The 19880-nt window shown below is 41.4% G+C and overlaps 1 protein-coding gene across 1 annotated transcript; it reads right to left on the bottom strand.

Moving 5' to 3' along the window:
• Positions 1 to 8998: 8998 nt before the first annotated feature.
• Positions 8999 to 12405, bottom strand: adora1b (adenosine A1 receptor b). Its single transcript, XM_028410224.1, is given in 3 exon segments — positions 8999 to 9876; positions 9879 to 10507; positions 11862 to 12405. Coding segments are annotated over 3 exon segments (1122 nt in total). The 5' UTR covers positions 12203 to 12405; the 3' UTR covers positions 8999 to 9724.
• Between the last annotated feature and the right edge of the window lie 7475 nt (positions 12406 to 19880).

Raw genomic sequence — 19880 nt, 5'->3', positions numbered from 1 at the left:
CTCAAGTTAGATATTGAATGAAATGTCAAAGTAGGTCGAACCAAAAGTGGATTCAAACATACTGTATACACTCCATGATGGTATGTAAGTGTAAACCTGTGCAGTTAAATCAGCCGCTTTGCAGTATTACAATGTATCTGTGGGAAAGATTTTTGGGAAATAGCTGCTTCATCATCAGTACACAATGTCGCTGATGCAACATCTTGTCTGGCTTCATTCTATGAACTAATTTATTAGCGATTACTTATACATCAGATTTGGTAACAGGCATTACAGGTTTTTTTCTATTATTCCCACAAAGAGGATCTTACTTCTTTGTCACTCATGCACATGTCTGCTCCAAAGACACAGACAACCTGTGTTTTAATCTGGAGTGCAAACTATGTGTAGTAGTAGTAGTAATGAAGAAATATTATTTTGGGGATATGTGAGTATGAAGGAGGGCGAGGATATGGCTCATCCAACTTATCATGACTCACTGTGAACCCACACGAATGGTTAAAACTGCAGATGAGGGGGCTTTTTTTCTGTGAAGTCACCGCTGACATGTTTTGTTTTCATGCTAACATGTTCACTTACCGGTAGTTGCTTTGCTGCACTGTCACATGCAAAAAAATACAACTAATTTAAGCTGATAGGTGAAAACATTCCATCTTGAGATGGTGTCAGTGGTTTGCGGTTGCAGAATTAAAGTGACCATGTCATACACGAGGCAACAACAAAACTGCAGAAATCTTAATTTGGAGATTGAAGCCTACAGGTTTTCATGCAACAGGCCTTCTATGGTCAGGTTTGGACCTGTGTGGCAGCTGTGATGTAAAATGAATGCTTCCTCTCATTTGTAATATTTGATGCGGTTACATATTGCACACAGTGTGACACACACACACATCCTTCATCTCCTGTTTTCTAACTTACCGGTGACGTGTGTCAGACATGTTGTCATATCTTCTCTTCCTCTTTATTCTAATTTTAATTCTGGTGTTTGTTTTAATAGCATTACATATGTCTTGCATACTAGTGTGTCTTGTTATCTGCATTATTATGGATGTTCATAGCCCTGAAAACACACATGCGCTCCAGGTTTTGACAATAATACTGGCAATTTCCTCTGCAATGGTCACATAGCGACACTAACACATTAGACAGCTCCATCCAGTCTCAAATTACACACACGTATACATACACACATACAAACTGTCTTCCATTTAAAGCCTCACAGACACAATCACAAGGTTATTTCTGTTTATGCGTGGCTCCTCCGAGGATCCCCAGACCTCCTTTGAAAACATCTGCCACTGATTTTACATGGCGTCAAAGGTTTAATGAACATGGCTCCATGCATTTTAACAAATGCCACATTTCATTTGGTTCTGCCACTTTGCTCCCAAAAGACATCTGGCTCAGATCCTTGAGAAAATACACATACATTCTTTCTTGCATGGCATTCTTCGCAAAATGTCCCTCAGTCCCAGCACAGCCTGTTGGCACATACAATGCATGTACCCATATGAGGTAGCCAACTGCGTCACCAAAGAGCTGGATAATATCAGAGTGGAGCAGCAAGACCCTCTCACTTCTCACGTGGTTACTAGGTTAACGACAAAGCAGCGTAATACCAAAAAGTTGTCATATGAGACATATCTGTGTTTTTCCTGGGGCTGCTTCAGTGGAATACAGCAAAAACACAAGCAGTCCGTCAGTATTAGCTTAGTGAGATGTGAATACATGAGACAGAAATACTGTGTTTTTCCTGTCTTAGTTTTCTTAAGCCTTTTTTTGAGTCTTCAGTGTTTACAGTTCAACAGTTTACACCAACCTTTGCAACTTTGTCCTTAATTGTTTAAGTTTCAAACTGCCTTGTTAAAGCAAACTGTTTATGTCCGATGGTACGTTTCTGGCAGGCAAAAATCACTGATGTGGTTCCTCGGCCTGCTTCCTTTCCAGCTGTGTTGTGTTTTATGTCGGCTGGTTTGTTGATTTTGTGGTGGGACTCGGAGACTGTGTAACACACAGGACCGTCACTTGTGTTTGATGTGGAGGAGGAGTTACCCCGTCACCCCGTCCAGGTACTTTACCCAGCCCTGCTGAGTCTGTAAGCCTGGCAGTTATTCTGGGAATGGTTTTGTTTTTATACCCTACTAAACTCTCATAACAATTTATTTTGGTTTTCCAATACAGCCCGTGCATTTCCTTTGTTTTATATCTGATCCTTCTATTTTCCTCACTTCATTATTACAGTAACAATGAAACCAAAATAGTAATAAATATTTTGCAGCCCTTTTTAATTTGTCAGGATTCTGTGCATGTTTGTGGGTTAGGTTGGCACACAGAGATCCTCAGAGCAAGCAAAACAAATGACACAACCAAAACACAAACTGATCAAAACAACCAATCACCAGGGCGGAAACTGTGTTGGGCCCTCCAAGCGGTAAAATGTCACTCATACACCAGCTTGTCTGTAATGAGTCATAAGTCGGCCTGAAATGACAGAAATAATCCCATGAACAGACATTAAAGTTGCCATAAAGTTATGCGCAGTTATTGAAATGGGATCGTAGGAGCACAAGACGACACAGTGTTGACTCATGTCTCCCTGAAACAGCAGACACAAGGGTTACTTCTGCTTCACAAATCACTCTACAGCTAGGCTGTTACTCACCTTTAGGAATATTTCTGTGTCACTGTGGCAACACTAGTTTACTTTAATGACTTGATACTATGTTGTAAAGATTAGGTGATAAAATAGAGAAAATAGAACAGCAGATTATGTTAAACGAAAACCTAACTTTTGTTTTGTTGCGTTTTGTTTACCTGACTCCATCCTAAAAACTGCATCTGGCTCACATTAGCAGATAACAACCATTCTCAATCTGATATAAGGAAATGAGGTTCTACTACATTGCCAGGGATCAAAACACAATCCTACATCAAGCTGATCAAAGCTGTTAAAACTTGTGTATCATTAGAGCTCATTACTGACATTCTTTTCGTTGCACTGGCAGAGAGCAGCACTTCCTCTGCTTCCACTCAGGTGCTGTACAGCATTGGGACACACTGGCACTGCCGAGTGTAACAGGATATGACAGGGAGGGCTGCATGTGTACCTGCTGTTGTTCAGCAATGAGTTTGTATTGTTGTATTGTGGTTTATTACGTTGTTGCTGCTTTATGATGTAATTTGGCGCTTTGAGAAACAAACATGTCATTGATGGTGTGTGTGCGTAGATTTGTGTCTTGTGTAAAAGTCCTAGAATGGATTAGCACTGCTGACTTGACTGAGCACTGGGAGCAGAGCAGCAAGTTCCCAGCAGGAAGTGAAACAGTGGATCTTGGTTTGTCCTCTAAACCCATAGGTTCCTGGGAGACTTAATTTTGCGTTATCCTGTAGGCAATTTGCATGAGTTCATGTAATGATATAATATCACTAAAAAGCAACAGAGCAGTTTGGCTGAGAGCCACGCATGAGGGTAGACTGTGTTTGCTGCCAACACAGAACAAGTTCAGGCAGGCGGAGCTGTTTTGACTTTATGGACAGTCATCTTCCACTACCACCATTAAAAGCTAATTACTGCCACTCTGCCAATCAACAGCCTTTATGGCTGCGCAGCCACAAGGAGTGACACCATGGGCCACGATGGAGTGAATATTATTACTGCTTGTTTCAGTGCACATGGAGCCACGCCTTCATAACTCTTTTAAAGAGTTGTTATTTGGAGGAACAGAAGGCCAGTAAACCAAATCACAAACATTTGTCAGCACCTACATTGCACAATTGTTAAAGTTGTACATGTACAAGTCCATTCAGCAGGTTTTTAAACACTCAGAAAATGGGAGAAGCGATGGGAATTTCCCCTCTTGCCAGCTGATAGCAGGCGGGAAGTGAGTCAGGCTCAGCACTTCAGCTGCCTCTGCACACTTTGGTTCAGACTTGTTGAGGCAGGCAGTTGTCCCTCCCTCTGAGCTGTCTGTGATGTGGGTTTGCAGAGGTTTGAACTCAAGCGGCCTCAGATAAATGCAACATTTCCCTCCAGGACAAAAACCAAGATCATTGCTACCCTTTTCCTGTAAAGCAGAAAAACAACTCAAACCCTGACATTACTGTTAGTGGTTACACATCTGCTGATGACTCTGCCTGTGTCACTACCAGCAATACATTCAGGAGAACACAATCTCAAGCATATATTTTACCATCAGCAGCCTGTTTAAAATGCCTGGGCAGGGAAGCAATAAAAGAAATGCCAAACAACCTCTACAGGCTATTTATCTCGCAAGCAACTCTCTTGACAATAACATTTGGGCACGTTGATAGTGTGTGTGTGGGTGAGGATAGGGGAACATTTTCTGGATCATACCTGGAGGATCTCTGCAAGATAGTCAACAACTTCAAACAACTGTTTCCTGCACAAACGTAAAAAGATAACATGAATTGTTGTTTATGATGAAAATAGATGATACACTCCCTTGTAAATCCAACTGCATTTTCTTTTGAACTGCAAATGCTCAATTTATTTGTACTCTGTCGAACTGCATCTGCGTCAGGTTTAATGAGCATGTGTGTTTTTATACTGAGAAACCGTTCTTGTGATGTTGAATCTGTTCTAGAGAAAAATGCTTTGTGCAGCGTTACATGGTGCTAGATTAATAAAACTGAATCTAATTATATAAACATAGCCTAATGATAATAATTGGTTTAGTTCATGGAGCCAAGCAGGTCTTTGAAACTAACATCAAAAGCTCAAACGGACAGTTCAATCCAAAAATAAATATTCATATATTTGCTATGAGCTGCAGTAGATTCATCTAGATTGTTTTGATGTGTGGAGCAGAGGTCTTGTTTCTGTCCTCTTTCCAATATAAAGGACCTGTAGATGCTCCCTTGATGCCTAACCTACAATAAAAACCCGTCGTGACCCAATTACTCAAGACAATCTTTCTGAGACTGATTTCATGGTCTCACTGAAGGCAGTATGAATTTCCCCATGATGACATCATGACAAAACATAAACATTAATGGCGTCCTCCTCAGCTGAGCTGTAACATTACTCCTGGGTATTCTAACAGCTAACACACAAAAGGCAACTTGGACTTGAGTTACTTGAAGACACCTCACAGCTGTCAGATAAGTGTCTGCTGACACACACAGATGTCCATCATGTAAACAACCTGAACTCCTGACAAATCATTCAGAACTGATAAAAGGAGTGTTAGTCATGGTATGTTTTCAGTGTGATGTTGAAGACTACTGGGTCAAGAGGAGTCTCCTTTTCTCTTCCATCCTATTATGTTCCATCCTTTATTCTTCCTCTACACGCTGCTGTACTGCTAGCTTTAAAAGACACTCAGCAGCTTGCTTTTCTTCCTTGTTTATCTGATATATTACCTTGTAGTAGACAATCACTGACAGAAGTTTCATCCAATCAGCTGTCAGGTGTGGTTCTGTGTAACAAATCATTTTTTTGATAAAACGTGACCATCAGGACTGAGGATCTTTACAGATATCTGCCATGGAGTGATGGCAAGCAAACACCAAACCATTAATATTTCATTTTGTGCTGAACTGTCTCTGTAATGAAGCATCCAGATGTGATCAGCAGTGGATTCTCCTCCTGCCTCTCAGTTTTAATAAAACATTATACCAAAGTACCAGCAGGTGGCAGTCCGTCATAACGCCAGTACAGATCTAGCACAAGGAATTAGTGTCAGGAAGAAGATGCAGCATCACGCTTTAAGGTGCTGCTATACTGTCTGTGGAAATTCTCTTATTTACACAAGGAAGAGAATTACACCTGCTAACAAAGCAGCACATCGTCACTGCCTAATCTGCTCCAGAAAAACCACATCCTCCCTCAGATGGAGTTCACACAGAAGACATTCCTCCCCCACATTCTACAACCCTGCTTCAAGGCTGTTTTCAAAATACATCCTGAGGCCAAGATAGGATTTTCTAAAAAAGGACATGAAATATTGATGTTGTGCTAATTTTCTAAGCCTGTTTGGTGAATAATTGATCGTTAGAGGAAAGGGATTTGTTTTATTTGCAGCACCCTTATGCTGTTTTATTGAAGGGTTTTCACACATGCTGTGAGGCTTTATTGTTGTTTCTCTGAGGTTCAGTGGGTGGGAAGAACCCCATTTTAAAGGACGGTAAAAAACAATTGATGACAGTTGTGTGTGTGTTTTTAAGCATCTTTAAGTTCAAGCCAAAGATTGTGGCATTCTATCAGCTATCTTTAGCTGAAATATACTGCATGTCATTGCATCTTGTTTAGTTGTTACTATGCAAATTTCCATCTGCTGCAAATTTGCCATCACTTATGTTTTCCCAACTTCTCATTTTTCTGCTCATCAGTCTGGATGCAGCCACTGAAACGCCATCCAGGAACTGATGTTCCCACAGTGCTGTATCACAGATGAGTCTGACACAGATGTTCAATCTGTAACTGCAAGGTGACTGCCCTTGTTTTATGACTGATTGCATAGTGAAGTCACACATGCTGAACAATTACCTCTCTCTGACAGTGAATATTGTTCTGTGCTTTACTGGATCACGCCACCACATTGTATTGTTTTTTTCTTAAATGTAGGCATTCTCCTTTGTTCTCTTTTGTCGCAGCTGTTCCCTGAGACAGATGTTGCGATAGGATACAACATATTCAGACAAGGAGCTGTGTTTCTTGTGGTGCAGCAGCAGCACCATGAGCACAACACACTTGCTTATTCATGATGCCTGATCAGAGGCCAGGTAGATCAAACTGCTCCTCTATTTTTAATGAAAAAATCCCTTTACAGGGTCATGAATACAATGCCATACATTACCCTATTGGAGCTGTAGGGAGCCTTGAGTTGAGTTGCAAAGTCTGTGAGGTTTGGCTGATGCATTAAGTTACTGACCTATAACATGGCAGAGAAACCATATTAAGATATTGATCCAAATATGCAAACCTCACTATGATAGGGGGGGAAAGGTCAGGTTCAGAGCAGTGACTATTACATGGACTATCATTATCATTACTTGGAAATTCATTTGCATACATCTTTTTAGATTTACATTAAAAGATGATTACCAAATAATTTTATTTGCAAACGTGCCCAAGTCAATCGTAAATAAGGTGCAAATACAGTATGACATCATAGCCTAAATTGCGTTTGGTTTTACTGCAGAATATGCAGTGTGAAAGAGAGGTGAGGTCCCTCTCCTTCCCTCAGGATTTGTGGTTAACACTCACATTAGCCCCGAGGACAGCAGGTCACTACAGGGAAAGGTCAACTCTGCTGTTCTATTAGAAAACACAGCTCCAGTATTTTCTTTCTTCATATTTGTCTGAAGTGATATTCGATATTTCCCTGAAATCCAGCATGATAAGAATAGCCTCACAGACTGCATGAAAAATATTCTTACTGTTGAACCAGCTTATTGATTTTAATTTGCTTTCTGGCCAACATTATAAGTGTGCACATGCACTCCATCTTTCTTCTGAATATTTTATACCTGAAAGAGACTGAAGTCTGTTGAAGAGGAGACCTTGCAGACACAGCGATAGTGAGCAGTCCTCTCTCAGATTATGTGGTCCACAAACTTCACACAACTAAATATCAAATTAATTCCTACACTGAGAGGAGAATGGGCTGTCAGAGCTGTGACAACTCTCAGCAGCTATCTAACAGCCACTCGCTGCATTATTGTACCACCTTAATGAGATTTCTGACAGCAGTGCTGAGCTGCAGAAAGGTACTAGTAAAAAGTTAAGAAATCCTTAGAGTGTTGATTACTGTGGAATAATTACCACTGAAGAGGTGATGACTCACTGAGAGCACTAAACAGGTAGAAAAAAAAAGCAATACGTCATTCTCTGAACAGGCCATGTTTAAGTGCATCCAGTTAAACAAGTGAGAAAGAAACACATGGAAGCAGCAGGACTAAGCTGTAAATGCAAAACTGATGTACTACCATTATTAAAATAAACATTACCACAATGCACATTATCAATGCTTCTTCTCTGGTCTCAGCAGTTAAAGGTCACATCTGTATGATTTAGTGACATCTAGTGGTGATGTTGCAGACTACAATCAGCTGAATGCAATTTTTTTTACACATGTCCTTTCCCACAAGTGAACCTACATGAACTTAGCCTTGCTAAATAGCCAGTATTTAGCCTGTCCTTTCTGGGATTGCTATAAAAACATGACAACACAAAATGGCTTTTTTTCCAGCCTTGCTTGATAACAGCACTGTTGTCTAACATATAATTAATTAATAGGATCAACACTTTATCACTCACTAAGTATATAACTTAACTTTATAGTATAAAAAGGTTGCATGTCAGTTTCCTTCAAATCACATTTACTGTTCCAAGTCAGTCATATAAGCATCATTTACCTAAAAAAGGTTTTGGTTGTGTGCTCAGAGTGTTTCATTAACTAAATAGCATACATAACATAAACATGTATGTTCCACTTAGAATCTAAACTGTAAACACTTTGTAAACAGCATTTTCTCACGAAAGCACATTATGATACATAATTTCGTCCGCTCTGCCTTTTAATGTGTTTATGTACAGTCGGCCATTCCTATAATCTAATCACTGAGAGACGTTTAAGACAGTATAAGAGCAGGATTTAACCTTACATTAAAGATTGTCTCCATCAGTACATCAGTGTCTCAACCAGATCTCCTAAAAGACTAAATTTACATTCTCCTACAGTTTTTTAAGTCACTGCCAATGAACATTATTTAATTACTAATCTACAGATGCCCCATATTGGCATTATGCAAAATGCAGAGCTTACAGAGTAGTAAATATGCACAATCTTCAGGTTGTTAAATATTGAATAAGGCCATGGAAGCCACAGTCTCTGGTGGTAAGTAGCATTATTATCATTCCATGTGGTAGAAAAAGGAAAAGCCCCACTCCCACTAGCAGCTGGCATGGGGGCTGGATAAACATGAGCTTTAAGTGCATCTTGTGTTTTCTCCCCATGAGTGGTTGTTGCCCCGCAGTTACAAGTCTCCTGCATGCAGCTTCTAAAAGGTTAAAACCTCCCATTGCCTCCATCTGCGTGTTACTTATCCCCCGTCCATCTCCTCTGTGATGGGGCAGTGCTGCTTGATCACCGAGGGACTCTGAGGGTTACAAATCCTCCTATCAGCACGAGCACACCTCTCTCCCACAGTGCCACTCGCTCCACACACCGTTGTGCAATTATGACCCTGAAGACGACATGAGCATTCACAGCTGTGCTGCTACAGTCTCATTATGTACAGTATTACATTCATATTCTTTAGCCACTGTCAGTTTAAACATACACACAGAAGTATAGTTGTAAGACTGACTTGCTCTATTGAATGTATAAGCAAGTCAAAACATTTGATAATCTGATACTGACAAACCACGATAACTTGTATTGCACATTTTGTAATGTTCACACCGACTGTTTCACCAGTTAAAGTTTAGGTCTGTTACTAAGATAAACACACAGTCACTGTCCAAAAAAGACGTCCGTTATTGCAAGTTTACAGGTACCTTTTTTTTTTTACTCTGACCAAACTTCCGTAAATACACTTGTCCTGAGTAGGAATAAATGATCTTCCTGTGATCTGCACTCACTACAGCCGTGTGGCCCTGCAGCATTCCTGCTCCTCATTAGACAACATTCAAATGAGTTCAGAGCCGATGCTTGTGCACTGATCATTACTTCTCAAGCCGTCAGCTGCTTCCTTCTGATTAGACCGTGTTCTGCTCCAGTAATGGCGGATGTCCTTTAGGTTGTTGAGGTGGTTCCGTCTTCTGCTCCTGCTGTTCCTTGAGTGGGGGATCAGATTTAGGGATTTCCTTCTGAGGGGCCTGTGGTGGCCTCGCCGGCTGTGTCTCTAGATTGGCATCTCCTTCCTGTCACTAGGTTGAATCTCCAGAGCTGGTGTGTCTTTGCAGCAGAAGTACTGCTGCCAGATTTTCTGGAAGGCTGAGCGGAATTTCTTTATGCGGAAAGCGTAGACGATGGGGTTGACTGCAGAGTTGCCGTGGGTGAGCAGGATGGCGATGTAGATGATGACCAGCGGCTTTTTGCACTCATGACAGAACAGTGTGATGCAGTTGATAATGTGGAGAGGGAGCCAGCTGATGGCAAAGAGGAAAAGGACCAGAGCCAGAGATTTAGCAAGATTCAGTTCCTTGTCATAGTATTTGTTGGGATCTGTGTGACTGGTGGTGAATTTCTTATTGGTTAGCTGCTTGTGGATCATATAAAAGATCTCCGCATAGATGACAAGCATTAGCAGCAGTGGAGGCAGCACCCAGCCAAAAAAGTTAAAATAGACCATGTAATCCATGCTGATGACGTTCTCAAATTGGCAGGTGATAATGAGGTCAGAGCTGATGTTGCCGTTTTGCTGGAGACGCCTCAGGTTGTTCCAGCCTAACATGGGTGTGAACCCCACGATAAAAGCCACGGTCCAGCACACCACCACTGCCAGGCCCGCTCGTCGAGGGGTCACCACCTGCTTGTACCTGCAGAGACAAAAAACACAGCAGCATGTCAGCACTTTCCCTCACAGGGCTGTTTTGGAAAAACATGCATGCTTTCTTTTTTCACTTAGGCTTTCTATTTTGTCAGTGTCCTTGAGCTGACAAAAGGTGTGATTCACAAGAATCCCAACGTGTGTTACAAACAGCTCAGGCAGCAAATATTTCAGTTTGAAATATGTCTCTGAACCTCTTATCAGTAAACCCTGCCACATCCTGCAGGGTTTCTCTCTATACTTCTTTAGTTGAGCGTAAAACTGCTGAAATTGCCTTCTAATTTAGTGCAGCATTATAATGGAAGCACACTGCTGTATTTGGGATAGTACTGACTTAACCTTGTCATCAGAGTGTTTAATAATATAAGGCAGGAGGTAGAGGAAGGTTTGTATGACCAAGAAATAACAAATGAATACTCAGCTTGATCCTGATCCGGCTCACACTACAGAGCAGCGAGTGATTATTTTCAGATCACTAATGGCTGGTATTTAAAGCGTCTGTTGTCGTAGTTTGTAAGAGAAATGTTAACATTACAACAGCCTGACCTTTGCTAAGTGTAGCCTAAGGCAAAACAAGATGCAGCTGTGACAGGTGCCCTATGTGGGATTAGTATTGATTCAGGTCATATGCGTTAAGTTAGGCTTGTGTCTGAAGCACAGTTAGAAAAATCATTATTCACGCATTGAGCTGTGGAGTCAGCCTGCTTGGAAGCAATCTGATTCAGATGTAAAAGCAGGAACATCAGCGCTGTGTGCAGAAACATGATTCAATTTCAGTAACAGAAACACATGTTACTTTGTATTCAAGATGTGTGGGAAGGAAACAATTGTGGAAGACGTTTAGACTGAGAGGTACAGTGTTATCACCCCTCTGGAATATTTAACAGCCTTAGACAGAAGATTAGGGCCTGAGCCTATCACATTACAATATTCACAGACAATTAGCATCAGTTAAGCCTTTTACTACTATCAGTGTTCAGCCCTTTGTTTCAGCCTGGTATGTAAAGCAATTCCCCCCTGGGATAAATAAAGTATTTTTGATTCTGATAAATCAGGCATGGCGTGTGCGTCAGACACTAAACATAAGTGTCCCCACTTCAGTGTCACTACATTAACTTCTCCTCCACACACATTTGCCATCCTACTTGATCAGTCATGCCGTGCTGTGGTGTTGATAGTGGAGAGTCAGCTTAAGAAAGTGGGAGGATGCAGGCAGTCAAACAAGCTGCACGTGGAAATCAATGCTCAGTGAAAGAAAAGACCACTTTCCCACATGGCACACATATTAATAACCTATAATGCCTCTCTTTAGTTCCATGTGTGAGTTTTGGAAACCTCATTACCTGGTCGGGATCTTGACCCTGAGATAGCGGTCAATCGCAATAGCCAGGAGGGCCAGGATTGAACTTTGCGTCAGCACCAGCACCGTGCACGCCACGAGCAGGCAGCTGTAAAAGTGAGTTTGAAGTCCTATGCTGATAGTAATGGCCAGAGGGATGACGAGCGCACCCACTGCAATATCCGCCAGAGCCAGGGAGACGATGAAACAGAACGTGGTATCTCTCAACGATTTATTAATTTTCACCGCCCAAACAACCATCACGTTCCCGATCACTGATGCTACAGCGATCACCACCTCCATCCCTATGTAGAGCGTGTTCTCTGACAAAAGTGCCCCGGGCATCCTCGCAGATGATAATGTCCTTGATGGCTTCAGCCGAATGAGAAGCCAACAGAGCTGTCCTTAATTCTTTTTTGTCACCACAGTATGTTCCAGATGAGCTGAGCCTTCAGTAGTTTCACTGCGCCCTCATCCTCCTGGTCAGCAGACAGAAGTTGTAAGAATTGCAGTTGTTTTGATGAGAAGACGCGCGTTGACCAGCAGCACTTCATCTGAATGGAGGCTCTTCTTCTGGAGCAGGTGTTGTGGTCCAGCGGCTGCTGCGCGTCGCTCCTGCTCTCTGCCCCGCGCCTCCGCTTGGCTGTACACCTGCTTATCGTGAGAGCAGCATCCCTAACACGCGCTCCGAATTATCTGAGACAGCGCCTCGTGTTCATCAGCCCACGGGTTCTTTCATTCTTCAATTTAACAATGCATCTTTTAGAAGTGCAGATAATAAAGAACATGCTGAAGGAAAGCGCACAGTTGCAGCTCCTGCGCAGGCGGACGCTCACTCCTTCTCTCTCGCTCGATTCTACAATAATGCAGTTGCTGAAAATAGCCTAGATGTGTGATCCTTCTTTTTTGTGTGTTTCAGTCTTTGTTTCTGTGGAATAGATAGTGCTGCTGGTTCTGCTTGTATTTCCATTCATAAATAAATACATTCCTCCGCGGGACCGTCCCAAGGAAGGAGAGAGGACGTGATGTGGACTCTGTAAAGCCATGCATACATTTGCCCCACGCCCTTTCGATAAACAATGGACCTTGCTCAGTTGCACACATTGTGTTGTTAAAGGGTGAGGCAGCAAGCTGCAGATGACGGAAGAACACACACATAACGCTATCATATACAAAGCCCGTCCTCCTATGTCAAATGTCAGAGACCTTCACTCATGAACCAAGACCAGCCTGCAAACTATACAGTCAGGATCCCATCTCTGCTCCGAGAGGAGAGTAATACTGTCCTCTGGCTGCAGCTCAGCAGCAGCATAAGTTCAAACCAGTCAATTGGCATGTGATTTAACATAGAGCACAAACAAAAGGCAAAGCAGGGTAATACTGTGGTTAGCATTCACACTGTGCATCAGTGATGGCCAACAGGAGGGCTGACAGTCAGCAGGAGCTCCACTGAGTACAGCTTCAATCTGTCACCATGCAGCTCCATGGTGAACACTGTCAATGAGAGGTAAAGAGGTCAGCCAAGGAAGGAAGGAAGGAAGGAAGCAGCCATATGGTTCTACGGCACCAACTGGCATTCCACCCACATGGGGCATGAGCATAGGAATGGTGCTAATGCACGGGAAATCATTATGGAGCAAATTGTGTGAACAGGCCAAAATGGCTGACAGTCAAGATTCTTACCATCAAAGGTTACATTTTTTCCTGCAATTATGACGTGCCATCTGTCTGCGTTTACTGAACATGTGGACGTTCAGCCGTCACCTCAGCTGTGTGTTGTCTGTGGTGTTTTGAATGATGACCTTCATAAGACGTGGGTATGTTAACTGTTTTGACTCTTTGACAAAGAAAGACATATAGAATATACGTGATATCCACATATTTTACTCTTTTTTTTGTCTGAGTAGACAAATATGTGGTCATGTGACATGTATGTGTGGATATCATTTTGGAAGTCCTTTCAGTGTTCTCAATACTGATAAGACACACACACACACACCAGCCCTCTGACAGTGTATTCACTGCAGACATTGCTGCACCCTGACAATGTGTGAGGTGCAAAACATTCCCTGCACATCGTTCAGACTGATTAAAACATTTCACATTTTTACTATCAAATCTTGCAGCTCTGAATATGACGGGAACCTCAGTTCTATCACTGTCCGCACAGTCTGGAAATGAGGAAATGCTTCAGTAAGTGTTTGTCAGATTTTGCCATTTGGGGATGTGTAACCAGTGAAGTGCTTCAGTTGTATGAGTCTGAGAGTCTACAGTTCAGTGAATGCACTTTTCCAACAAAATCACAGATCTCAGCTGTTACAAAATCCACAGTGTGTACAGTACAGGGCTGTCAGCTATCAGTTTTTGATTGGTGCAGAAGAATCTGTTCACTTGTTAGGTTCACTGCTTTAAACAAAACCTTTTCTCTGATCCTGATAGGAGGCAGAGAAACCTCTAATGGACTCTGCTTATGAGCCATATCAGTCTTTAAAAAAACATCTTATGAAGGCTTAAGCTGCTTTTATGAGGGACCAAGCAATAAGTCATATTCATATTCAGACAAGAAAAGATCACACAGTGTCTTGTCTGCCCCACTAAGGCGCACACTGCTCATTTAAAAAAAGCCCCAGTGATGAACTGGGCTTCTCAGTGGACCACTGAAGCAGACAGCAAGAGTATCATAAAAGACCTCTTTTAGTTAGGAATCCTTACAGAAAAACCATCCAGTCAGTTGAAGCCAGACTGGTGCCATAAGGACTAAAACTGCTGTGTTACTATCAGGGACACAACACAAGATGAGTAGCTCTGGCCCTGCTAATACGAAGACATTCAATGGAAATCTCAGACAGGAGATGACTGTAACTTACACAGAAATCATTTAGAAAGTGCTGCGTCAGAGGTAACAGAAAGCTTTCTTTTTCTCTTTTTCATACACAGCCATAACCTCAGCCCGTTTCCTCTATAAATGAATTTAAATGTCATATTGTTGTTGTAGGAGGACAGAGTAAACATCCCCACTTTACTACCTCAGCAATAAAATATGTGATAGCATTAAAGGTGACCTTATGAATGGACACAGTGCACGTTTCATTGGAAGCAAAATGCATTTACCAATATTACATTTTATGTTATCCGTGTGACCCACATTTTGGGTTACATGTTACAAAGTGGCTCAGTTGGAAAACATAATCATATAGTGTAGATGGAGGCCCTCTGACGACTTCCTGTTTACACTCGCCTGCTCCAAACCCACAATGTGCCCGCAAAGTCACCATTCAATACTCCCACTCCAAGCTTGAGCTGACAGGGTGAAAATGAAAAATGTCAAGAGTATATCTTGGCAGCCTGCTGTCTGCTATACAGAGACACTCCCACAATCAAAACCTGTGTGTCATGTACAGGTTTTGTACATGTACATGTATTAATAAATAAATACTTTACTCACAGAGTATTTGATGATTTCCAATGACAGCTGAAATAATACATGTGATTGTTAGTGGTTGATATAAAGACAGATAATAAAGTTTGATAACATCCACCACACTGGTCACAATAAAATGTTAATGTACTCCACCCAAATTTTAAAATTAAAGTTGCATTTACGCACAAGACCACAGCAGGGTGTGTACATAAACACACTGTTTAACTGGGCCTACACAGTTCAGTTGTTTTTCTGCCAATTCTTGCTGCTTAGGATGATACATTTCTGTAGTTATTACATTATGTTGCAGTACAACATCTGAAAGGTCTATAAGTATTGGATCTTTTATGAATTGTACATTAAGTAACTTATTATCTTCTTCTATTATCTTCTTATCGTTTAATGGATGCTGGCAGGAAGAGTTTGTTACATTTGGACAAAGCCAGACAGCAGGTCCTTTATTCTAAACTAAATTAATATTCGGATTCATACGCCTTACTAGTATTTCAATTTCGAGTTTATTTTTTATCCTGTTTGGTTACAGACACTGAGTTTGCTTCAGAGGGGATCCCCCTTGTCTTTTGGTTTTCTTATGACAGTGTGCTGGTAAGCAAACTAAAATATGAAGAGGAGGTTCACTCCAGGAAAAACCCAGCCCACGGCTCTATAATGCAGCTTAGTGTGGAAAGTGTCTCTCTGTCATCCAACACCAGCCCCAAATAAGATTACTGTGGAGAAAATACTGAGCCCTCCCCAATGCTCTGCTGTATCTCCCACAGCTTTTCACTCCACCCGTCTACACATGAAAAAAAAGCGACATCAGTGTGTCGCTCTCTACTTCTCTCAAAATGTCAAGGTTTAAACCTTTTCCATGCTGCATGTTGACATTTTTGACATTCAGACAGAAACACCGCCCTGCTGGCTGATGAGCTGCTGATTTGGGTGAAAATGGCTTCAGCTGCTCCCACAGATGGTTTGATGGTTATATATACATGCTGATATTCCCAAAAAGCCTACACAGCAGTCTCAGAATTACACACAGATCTATTTGTAGACAAAGGTGTGAAATGTGTAGTAAAGCAAAACATCCTGTTTGATGCTGTTTTTTTATCCACCATGAGCCTGCTAGCCTATTGCCAGTGCAGAGGAGGTTTATAGTGAGTCTCCACCTCACCTTGTGGTGGTGCACATATTGAAAGGGATGTTCTGTATAGTGATTTGCATTGTTCAAATATTGATGCTTTATATCAGCTGGTGCCTTGCATATTTGTACACACAAGGTGGTAATTAGGGGAAAACAGTGTAGTGTAACAGTGTGTGCTTATGACTCCATAAACAAACCTCCCACCACACAATGAGGTCACTTGGTATTCAGAGAAAGTGGGACCTGACTAGTTATAGCGTTCAAAACAAGTCAGCACTTTCCTTTGAAACCAGGCTCTTGTTCTTCCTCAGTTCAGCATAACACAGAGGAAACTGATGGAGAAAGAAAGGAATATAATTAAATAGAGAAGTAGGATGGAGTCTCTGTGCCACCACTAGATAGATGAGAGACGAGATAAAAGGAAATGGATGGAGAGCTGGAAAAACTGTGTGGATTAATGACAAGATTCATAATCTAATCTGTTTAAGAGGTGTGGTCAATCCCAAATCAAAGAAATGATTTGGCCTCCTGCATCTGTTCCTGTGCCTTTTAAGTCATGGCCCACTTTGCTGTATGCTTTAGAGAAAGAAGGTCCTGACAAGGAAAAAGAAAACTGGGTCAAACATGTAGATTTGGCGTTCTGCAGGAAAGGAAGTAGTGCTCCAGCTTCTGCGTCTTTGATGTCGACTCAGTGAATTTGGAGGGTGTCAAGATGCAGCGCTGTAAAAGAAAGAATTAATAATCAAGCCAACTGTTATAACAGGGTACAAGAAGCTTCTGTACTCACCGTGCAGTTTGCATACTAAACAATGTGTGTTTGAATTCTGCTCATTGTCATTACTGCACCACAAAATTAAATTGTGCTGGGACTGGTGCTTGGCTGTCATGTATAACAGCTTGGATGCCACTAATCAGAGTCTGACTTACTTTGGGGAATGAAGCTGCTGATTTTATGGCAGCGGCACTTCATCTCCTAAATTTATCTCTTTCCTAAATTTGTGTTTTTATTTAAGCTTACATGCATGGATTATAGCTGTCTGGATGTTATCGAACAATACACACCCCATTGCTGAGTTCTATTAATTCTAAAACTGCATCCATTTACCAAAGGCAAGTACCATGCTCTTAAAAGGGCTCTGGAGATGACATCATACGGTTGGCTGGTTCCAGCCATTTGGTTTTCTGTCAAGAAAGCTGTCATCCTTTTTACTGCCAGTACATACACCGTTTAGAGAATACCTAGTGGTTTTGACAACCTTGTGACTTATTGTGTGTGGTGTCCTAAATAAGTCAATAACACTCTTTCATTGGTTTTCATTAATGATTTATTGTTTTTTTGTGAACCAGTCAGTGACAGCCTCCTTAAAAACCTGGCTTTCAGTGATTTACAGGTCTTTCAGCAGCCAGGTTTAGTGACAGCAGTAATAGAGGGGTTACTCTTCCATGGCTTCTCTGCACCTTTGATCCCTTAGAAGTGATTGACTTTTCAACTTGTTCAAACACATACACTCAAGAACAGTCTACCTTAATGATGAGCAATGTAGCTAAGTCTTAACTGAAACAACTTTGCCATCTCATCCAAGAATCTATCTCCATTTATGCTCTGATCAAACACGGCTCATTTAGCATTGAGTTTAAGGAGAGGGAGGGCTTTAAAAGAATAGGCTACAACACACACATCACAGTGTTCATTGTGGTTTGGTTCAGGCATTAAAACTACTTAGGCTCAGGAACGTTTGGTTGGATCAGACGCCTTTTAAAATGTTGAGCATCTTTTTAGAGGCATCTTAGAGGCAAACCATCTGCAAAAAGCAGCAAATTATCCTGTATTTTTTTCTTCTTTTCTGGCTGCCATGGTAACAAGCCCATCCCCAACTTAATGCGACCACAGAAGGGTGTTAACAATGTAAGGACCGGTTTAATCTTTTGCTTAATTCAGCTGCTGTCAATTTGTAGTAGTCACTGGTCTCCATGCTGCTTTATATGGACTGTGAATGAATGTTGCTAATGTACAGAAGCGCAGACATGCCACAGTAGATTTTTTCCCCATCACAATCATGTCTCAATCTGTTATTGAATATAGAGAACTTGTTGGTGAGTTTATTTAATGTAAAGAACTAAAAGAGCTTTCCATAAAATCAACCCTTCATAAAGGTAAATGTTTCCATTAGATTCATTCTGGAAGCTTCAGCATGTATTGCAATATGCTGGGAGGCGTGTTTAATGTAAAAAATGACCCTTCACACACACATATATATAGATTCAGATTTGTAGTGTATATAATACACACACTACAAATCTGCATCATTTGTTTGTATGGAGGCAGCATGTGTGCCCTACTGTATCTGTCACGCAGCCTGAATATGAGAATGTGTTGCACAGGCTCTATAAAACAGAGCCTACCACCAACAACCCATGGGGATTTGTTGGTGCATAGAAGACCTACCTTAAGGCCAACATCTGCTCTTCCTGCAGGAGAAAAAGAGGGAGGATGCTTTTGCTTCACTGGATTGTACTACATTTACATCACACATCAGCCTGTGAGCCATTTTTTTCCAGCTCTCTCAGTCATAAGAATCCCTTGACTAAAATGCCCCGAGTGCAATATGGGTCCTCTGGAGCTTTGAAATATCCAGCACATAGATGGTAAAGACACTGTTTTCATACCTTTACTGCCTGCAGCTATGATAAATCTCTATGAACAAGAATCTTTTCTCAGCTGGGCAGGCAGTGTTAATGTGTTTCTTGTGCCTTTATTAAAACAAAATCCACTATGTATAAAACAAAACAAACCAGCAGTTATAGAAGGGAGGTGATTTCTATGTCAGTTTTTTATAGCAACGTCGTCCTGTTTGCACTCACTAAAAGAGAAACAGAAAATTAAATTTAAAAGGCCATCTGCCTCCTGCCACCCTGACTTACTTTCAAGCCATCAGATCCCTGAGAGAGGGCATGATAGTTTATTAATGAGTTAAAGCCTTCACACTGTGGCCACTTGCCAATATAAGATCAATCTTGCATATGAAGGAAATAGATAGTAGATCTGGGATGGTAGATCTGGGACTACGTAGCACAACTCTGAAATAATTACAGCAATATGAAATGCATTATTCTTGTGTGCAGATGCTGGAAAGAAAGCAGGCAATAAAATAAAAAAAAGAGTTCAGCAATGTGAGCGCTTCTGTCAGTGGGGGAGGGGATTCAATCACTGTGCAATATGAGGATGCAGTATTAACATTCAGATGTGAATGAGTATAGACCATTTTGCTCTATCATTAGGTCTGTGGTGATTAAATTATAAGACAATCATCGATATGGTGTACTGCCCTGTGTCTTTAGAGTGGAATAGAATTTTCTAGATTTGGGTTTGATTGAACTGCAGTGAGCAGGCTATTATGGCTATTGACCTTCTGACCTCTAAAACCAGCTTAAAGGTTGGAAATGTTTCCTAACCAAAA

The sequence above is a fragment of the Parambassis ranga genome, chromosome 7 (assembly GCF_900634625.1).
Source record: "Parambassis ranga chromosome 7, fParRan2.1, whole genome shotgun sequence".
NCBI lineage: Eukaryota > Metazoa > Chordata > Actinopteri > Ambassidae > Parambassis > Parambassis ranga.
This window is presented reverse-complemented; position numbering and strand designations above follow the sequence as displayed.